Source organism: Galeopterus variegatus, unplaced genomic scaffold (genome assembly GCF_000696425.1).
Source record: "Galeopterus variegatus unplaced genomic scaffold, G_variegatus-3.0.2 Scaffold254, whole genome shotgun sequence".
NCBI classification, from domain to species: Eukaryota; Metazoa; Chordata; class Mammalia; order Dermoptera; family Cynocephalidae; genus Galeopterus; species Galeopterus variegatus.
In genome coordinates this window covers 459,813-467,964 of record NW_007726365.1, presented here as the reverse complement: position 1 = coordinate 467,964, position 8,152 = coordinate 459,813, and the positions used below count along the sequence as shown (strand labels likewise).

Genomic DNA, 8,152 nt, shown 5'->3' with positions numbered 1-8,152 from the left:
GGGAGCCACTCTCCACGCGGGCGTCGAGAGCTCCGCGGGCTTCGATCGGCCGGGAGGGCGGCGGGGGGACAGAGAACGTGCCCCGGCCCCAGCCCGGCGCCCCTGGGACCCGCGCGTCCCCGCGCCCCGGCGGCGGGCCAGGTGCCCTGAGCGCTGCGTTGGGGAAGGGGGCGCCCTTCTCCTGCCGGGACCGGGGCGGGCACGCCTTCGGGGGAGCCGGCCCGGAGATGGTCGCCAGGCAGGGGTGAGGCGGGCGGCCGTCCGAGCGCCCCGCGCGCCCTCACCATGCAGAAGAGCGTGCGCTACAACGAGGGGCACGCCCTGTACCTGGCCTTCCTGGCGCGCAAGGAGGGCACCAAGCGCGGCTTCCTGAGCAAGAAGGCGGCCGAGGCGAGCCGCTGGCACGAGAAGTGGTTCGCCCTCTACCAGAATGTGCTCTTCTACTTCGAGGGCGAGCAGAGCGGCCGCCCGGCGGGCATGTACCTTCTGGAGGGCTGCAGCTGTGAACGGGCGCCCGCGCCACCCAGGGCCGGCGCGGGACCGGGCGGCGCCCGGGACGCGCTGGACAAGCAGGTACCACGCGCCCTCATTCTCCCGTCTCCCCGCCTCGGTCCTCCGCTCTTCCTAGCTGTTCTAACCTCTGGGATCTGGGGGCTTGGCAGAGCGCAGGGACCGTGCTCCAAGATCCCCTGTGCGGCGTCAGTGGCAGGACATCTCCATGCCTCTCCGCATCTTCATCCAGGGATTCTCCCATCTCCATTCCTCCCACCCCAATGCTAAGCGATCAGTTGGAATAGGAGCCCGGCTTTATTTCTTTCTCGACCCGGATAGAGGTCGGGTCGTTCGTTTCAGATTCTCTGCTAATCACCTATTGCTTGCTCGGAAGGATTTTGCGTGGTGACGTGTGTTGACACCTGTTGGGTGTAGATTGGCAAGAGGGAGCTAACTTATTTGGAAAAGTTTGGTTTCTCCCTTGGCTGGCTGGCGCGTGTAGATTTCTCTGCCTGCAGATGTTTGGCCGCGAGCTGTGCTGGGAACAAGCGGGTATCCCAAGACGGATAGGCACTTCTTGTCGGTCATTTTCAATCATTCTTTGTGGTTTAGGTCAGTTTACCTTGCTAACATTTGACCTGCTGGGTCTAATTATGAAGGTACATGTGTATCCATATTCCTCAGGATTAATATTTGGTAGCCGCATTCTTGCTATGTTTAAAAATGGGGGCGTTTTAAAAGAACGCTTCTGTACTTTAAATGAATGCTTTGAAAAATGAATGCAACCTTTTAATTCTGGGTCGTAATTTTATTGATTTTGCTGTGTGCTCACAAGGGATGGAGGAGGTTGGGAGAAATACCCTTTAGATTTAGTAACTCACGCCCCCCATTTCTGCATATAGAAAATTTGTATTTTTTTCAATCACCATTTGGCTATTAAAATTAAAGCAGGCTAATTTTATGCTCCCAAATGTTCTCACTTCGCTTCTAGATACCCATCTTGGGAGAAAAAAGAGTCTGATTTGTTTTTGCTGTTGTATAAAAATATTTCGCAGCTGAATTTTCCATGAAAGTCAGACCAAACAGCATCTACTGCAGACCACAGAGGCTGTGGGAGGTGCTAGCAGTGGAATGAGGCATGAGACGCCTCCCTAACCCCTTGGAGCTTATAAAACAATGTGTAAAATTAAGAGGACTTAAAACTAGACTAACTAGAAGTTTTATTTTTTTTTCATTTTGGTTTCACTATAAATCATTAACAGACAATTAATTAAACTTGTTATAACATTTATAGATCTGAAAATTTAAATATAGCCTTTGGTTTTTGAGGAGACATTCAGAGTTATTTGAAAAACTTATTTCCAACTTTGTAGATTAGACACTACAGAAATATAAACAAATTTCAAGTAGTGCATTTTAGAATTAAAATCGGGAGAAGTGTTTGGAGGAAACAGACTTTTTCCAGGAAAACAAATTTCAAGTAGTGCATTTTAGAATTAAAATCGGGAGAAGTGTTTGGAGGAAACAGATTTTTTCCAGGATGTGTGTGTGTGTGTGTGTGTGTGTGTGTGTATTTCTATTGCTGGGATTTTTTTTTTTTTTTTTAAGATATATGTTCCAAGGCCCACAGGAACCAAATTAAATAAGTTTTAATAAGTTTTTAAGTATTATTATGTATAAAATAAAATAGGGTACTTTAACTTACTCTGAATATATATCATTGACTTAATTCCAAGTTATTTGTTCTTTTTGTATTTATGTTAATATTATGAGATAACCACTTTTTTTTTTTTTTTGAGTTGGGGATGGGAAGTTGTTACACCTTAGATGGCTTTCTGACCTGTTAATATTATATGGAAACCAGCATCTTCTAATTGGAAAATATCTGGACTCTCATCTTCAGGATAGTTTTCTTTAAACCATACTTTAATAAAGAAACAAGAGTATGTGGGATCCGAACCCTCGGGCGGGAGCGCTGCCGTGCTTCCCAAGCGGCGCACTATCCAGTGCGCCACCGGGCCGGCCCTTTCATGACACTTTCTAATGGAAGTTCTAAACAGGTCACCTTAAGAAAAAATTTTTTCTCTTTTTATGATCATAGAAGTTATGAGTATTTCTCAATCAATCATTTTATGCATCTTTAAGAAGTGAGAAATTAGAATCTTTGGTGTTTGTAGATAAAACTGGGATGTAGAGAAGCAAGCATTCCAGAATGGATTAGGAGTTGGGTTGGGAAACCTCCCAAATTTTGTCTTGTGTTAGACAATACTTCTGTGACTTGGCTTAGCTTCACAGATTAATGCTTTTCTCTGTCACTGCCTGTCTGGGTGTGTTTGAAGAATTAAGAAGAAACTGTAAAAATAAGGAACAAAAAGAAACATTCTACCTTAAATCTACAGTTAATACAATTGGTTCCTTTTCAGTTAATTTGTGTTGCTCATGTACTTAGATCATTTCAAACACTGAGACATGATGGATCTGTGAAACTGGTGAGGTTGAGGGAGGATGTGTAGAGATGAGCAGATCTCAAGTTCTGCTTCTCCACGTACACTTCTGGAGCTTTCTCTATAAATCTCTTCCTCAAAGCCATAAACATGGTTGTAGGTTAGTACTTGAATAGGACTTAGAGAGGCAAGATAGTTTTTCTCCACCAGGTTTCCATGTGACTTCTTTAGGCAAATCTCTTAATGTTTCCTCTTTTTTCTTCTGTTAATGAAATCTCTGTTTCCTAATGTGTAAAAATTAAGGGTTTGGCTAAGATGATTTCCAAGTTGCCTTTCAATAATGGCATCTTCTAAGGCTTCACAGCTTTTTACCATGTACAGGATGTGAAAGACAATGTCACAAGATATAAGATTCCCAGTGCCTAAAATAAGTATTGCATCTGAGAAGCTAAGAACAAGCAGGTGATTGAAGTGGACATTCTGACAAATCAGTTAGGTCAGCAGACGCACAAAGCTATAGTTACGTCATTGCCTGGGACAGAGACATCGTTTTCATTCACGTTGTAGGGCGACATATTGCAATATGTTACAGTAGTTGATGACATAATTCTTGCTATAAATTGCCTCTGATCATTATTGATAGTTTAAATTCCACCTCTCCTTCAAATAATTTTTTATTCTAATTAATTGTGTTTTTAGGTAAGTCACAAGAAGACAACACCCACTGGTTTGCTTCACCTAAATAATAATTAAAAGTAAGTCGGTTGACAACAGAAAAAAATTAGGGTTTTTTTTTTTTTTTTTTTTTTTTTTTTTTTTAGCATTTTGTCTTAAACTGTTTCCAGTTAAGTGGAAAAAGAAAGATGGTTTTCACTTTTGAAATGTGCCTAGGTTGAAAGAATATTTGCAGTGCTTAATTTTTTTCATAATGTCCCAAGATTTCACTTTAGTAAGTCCTTGGGGATTGCTAGGCTGTCTCCTGCTTCCTTGGGATACTAATGGTGATAAAATCAAGATGAGTTCAGTTAAAAAAGTTTTTTTAAGTGGTTCCTTTTCTCCGAAAGGATTTCTCCTTTTCTCAAAAATGTGTCTGGGTGGCACTTCTTTCTAAAAACTCTCCATTTATGGAAAACGAAAAACTTCCCTTTCATTCCAGGTGAAGGGTTTAAGGAGCAAGGGAACTTGCATTTAGTAACTACTGTGCCTTCGGTGGGCTCTGCTCTGTGCTTGTGCTGTTAATCCTTCGTTCCTGCAACTAATCTGAACTTCACTTCAGCTCTTGGAGATGATTATTATCTTTACTTTTATTTTTACCTATGCTAACACTGAGGCTCAAAGAGTTGTAGGGAGATGGTCAAAGTTCAACTTCAGATATGAAGACTAAATAATGTTGGAGAGTTTCTCATTAAGGAGGCTGGATTTTGGATGGATGGGGGTTGGGATTGTAATTTGTGAATCAATGTTTTGTTTATTCTTATTTCCCTTTAAAAGCAATTTAAATGGCCATTGTAATTCTTGAGAAATACAACCACAGAGCATTACATTCTCAAAGAAAAATGGGATTTATTTTTATTTTTTTTCCTTTTTTATTTTTATTTTTTGTCTTTTTTCGTGTCCGGCAACGGATCACAACCCTCAGTGTTGTGCCCGCACTGGACCGGGACCGGCAACGGGATCGCAACCCTCGGCGTTGCTCCCACACCGCGCTCAGCCAGTGAGCGGGAACCGGTCTGTATGTGGGATCCGAACCCTCAGCGGGAGCGCCACCGTGCTCCCAAGCGGCGCACTGTAGCAGTGCGCCACCGGGCCGGCTCGAATGGGATTTATTTTTAAAGAAGCAATTTTACCTGGCATTTCTTTACTTCATGGGGGACCTTTAAAAATATTTGTACTGAAGGTGAAAGTACACACCCTAGTTAGTCTGGTCTATTTAAGTAGCTATATCTGTCTTGCCTGCTAGCAGGAGAGATGTATATCAGCAAAGCCATCTTTATACTTATCTTCCTGGTAATATTAAATGTTGTATCCAGCCTGATTTCAGCTGTATTTTTTGGTGACGGGGGCTGGGGGGTGGTGGACAAGGAATATCTCCTTAGCTCTGGAGGTTTAAAAAAGTAGATTCTTATCATGTTTGTGCTGAATTAAACATGTTGATTTAATTTTAAAGGGATTAAAGGTTATGTGATTTCCCCTGTCACCTCATTACTAGACAGTCATTGTAGCCTTCCTAACCTGACCACAAGCAGAGGATTTTAATCATTTTATCAAATTAGTCAGAGCTGCATGCAAGCCCTGAAATATTTGTTGGGGGTGGAGAGTGTAGATGGTAGATTTTCATTCTAGTTCATGTGGTTTAATTGATCTATCATAACCAACTCAATATTTTCTATTCAACTTTTTTTTTTTTTCCTTTTTGTCTTTTTTACTGACTGGTAACGGGATCGCAACCCTCGGTGTTGCACCCGTACCGGGGACCGGCAACAGGATCGCAACCCTCGGTGTTGCACCCGCACTGCGCTCAGCCAGTGAGTGGGAACCGGTCTCCACATGGGATCCGAACCCTTGACGGGAGCGCTGCCGTGCTCCCAAGCGGTGCACTCTCCAGTGCGCCACCGGGCCGGCCCTTTCTATTCAACATTTGCTTACTGTACAGAAATAAAGGGAAACTGGAATAAAGATATTTGATAAATCTTATAAAATGTTTAAAAATATACTTTAGGAATAGAAATGATTTATGACTTGAACTTTGTAATTGTCCTAACATTTAGTTAATTGAAGAAAGATAACTCGTGAATTAGCAAAATTTAGTTATGTTAATTTTGGCTGCACTAAATCTTACCATTTAGATTATTGTAATTATTGTAACAAATTCAACATAGAAAAATCTTTGATGTGACAGATGTACATAAAAATGCATTTTTATTGTGACACGTGTTTTTCTGTGGGTTTTAATAAGTGACAACTAAATGCAGTATTAACTGAAGGAAAATATTTGTAGTGTGATAACATAATTTTGTCCCTTCTTTTGGGAATTAAAAACAGAGATATTTTCCTTACACTGGGTGATGATAGGAGTTATAGCATGTGTGATAACCAAATGCTTCTGGTTTTAGCAAGCAAATGTTAATAGTTAGTTAAAACATTTGTTGATATTGCTGTCTGTTTAATGCAGACTATATTTTTAAAATTGATTTTTCCCACATTTTCCAATACTCCTTATTTATGCATACTATAGTCAATATAATTTTAATTTTGTGGAATAGAAAAACTTTGTCTTTAAGATTGTTTAGTAATGAAATAAGTCAGATGGACAAACAATTCGGGTCTGATCTACTCAGGTCTTACATCCTAATTTTCACAATTTTGAAGTGGCTTTGTGTATTTATGCCTGTTCATTTGTCCTATAAGAAAGGATGTGTGTGTGTGTGTGTGTGTGTGTGTGGTGTTTATTAAGTTTGCTACCTTCTACCATTGAATATTAAACATTTGTTATACAATTATATATATTGGTGGTTCAGATTTTTATTTGTATCATTAACATTTCAAGGTGCGATTTATAAATCCTATCTGTCTGCAATTTGGTGAACCTTATTTTTCAGGCCTAAGGATGTGTAATGATTCTGTTAAATTATTCATGGTGTAAATTCTTCTCTGAAGTTAGTCTACTTAAATAAAGTCTGTATGCAGTAAAATTTTATTAATAGTTAAATGAAACTAGAAATAATATTTGAGTATTGACGTAGCACTGTGTTGTTTGATAACTTTATAACATTAGGCCTTTAGATTAAAAACTAACCCTTATTCCAAAATTACTTATTACATTTTCATTGATGTAACTTTCAAATTTTAGCTGATTGAGAAGTTATAAATACATTAATTTGGTTCCACCAAAGGATATATGTTAGTGTTTTTGCCCAAGGAATTAAAATGTAATTGTGTGTATATTTAGAAAAAAAAAACCAGCAGGTTTTTGGTGGTGTTGTTTTTGCAGAAAACATTGGCACAGTAGGTAGAGCAGAGATGTAGACAGCACGCATTCTCAGTTTTCCTTTTTACTGGCATCTGAAAAACTTAAGATTCAAAGAAAGATAATTCAAATAATTTTCCCTAACACTCCTCACAGTGATTGCAGAATGCCCCAAATATACTTTCAGGGAAAGGCAGGAAAACAATAACAAGTTTGAGTTGATCTGTGTTTATTTAAATAATATGTTATTTCTTTTCTTTTTGAACTGTAAAGGAAGAAATGAGACAGACTTGGGGAGGCCTATGTACGAACAATTTATAGCATCAAAGTGAGTTAATGAGAATTATAATTCTTGTAAGATCTGAGAAGACACAAACAAAATGATGTAAAAGAAGCTATGGTTAAAAAAATATTTATTTATTCTTTAGTCCTTTATTTTTAAGAATAAAGCCCATGACTTCTTTTTTTAGCCCTTCTGATACTTATCAATATGACATTGCTGATACCTATGATGATTGAAACAGCAGGGATGTGAAGGACTCTGGTTACTGGTATTTTGTGTTATTTTCAGGTTCCTGAAATGCCTTATTTTATCATTGTCTGATTAATTTAGACAATGCCTGCTTTATTTCCTGAACTGCAGGAAATAAATGCAGGAAATAAATGAGCCCATGCTGTTTGTGTGACTAACGTAAACAGTGAGGTTAGACCTTTCAAACAGAGGGACTATTCGAAAGCTAGGAGGTGTCCTGGAGTTAGAAATGTGGGAATAGGGAGGTGATAACTTGTTCGAAAGCTCATTATATAACATTATAACTCATTACAAAAGAAAGTGTGAGATAATGTCAGTGATTCACGGGAATAGGAGGCTGCTCATATCCAACATGAATCTGCTTTCTTTCAACTTTAAGAATATCGGTTTCCAGGTGAGGTAGTACCATTGTGTATGGGTCAGTTCAGGAGTTAGAGTGCATGAGTTCCAGCCTTAGCTCTGATTTTCTAGTTATATGATCTTGGTCATTTCTCTCACCAAGCCTGGTTTCCTGCCTGGAAGATGGGAATCCTTACAGGCTATAATCCAGGCCATGCTCTTAGCACAGGGCCTGGCACATAGTAAATAGCAAATTTGTCAGCCTTATTTTTATTACTCCGTTTTAACATAATTCTTCTTTGATTTTCTTCTTTTTATTTTCTTTTTTTTTTAAAATTTTTATTTTGTCAATATACAATGTATATGATTATTATGGCC

At 39.5% G+C, this 8,152-nt stretch overlaps 1 protein-coding gene across 1 annotated transcript in view; it reads left to right on the top strand.

The window, feature by feature from the left end:
* The first annotated feature begins 285 nt into the window (after positions 1-285).
* Positions 286-8,152, top strand: part of RASGRF2 (Ras protein-specific guanine nucleotide-releasing factor 2) — a 257,973-nt gene continuing 250,106 nt past the window's right edge. The window contains exon 1 of the mRNA XM_008566610.1: positions 286-573. Within this exon, the coding sequence (XP_008564832.1) occupies positions 286-573 (288 nt within the window). The remainder of the gene's footprint in view (positions 574-8,152) is intronic.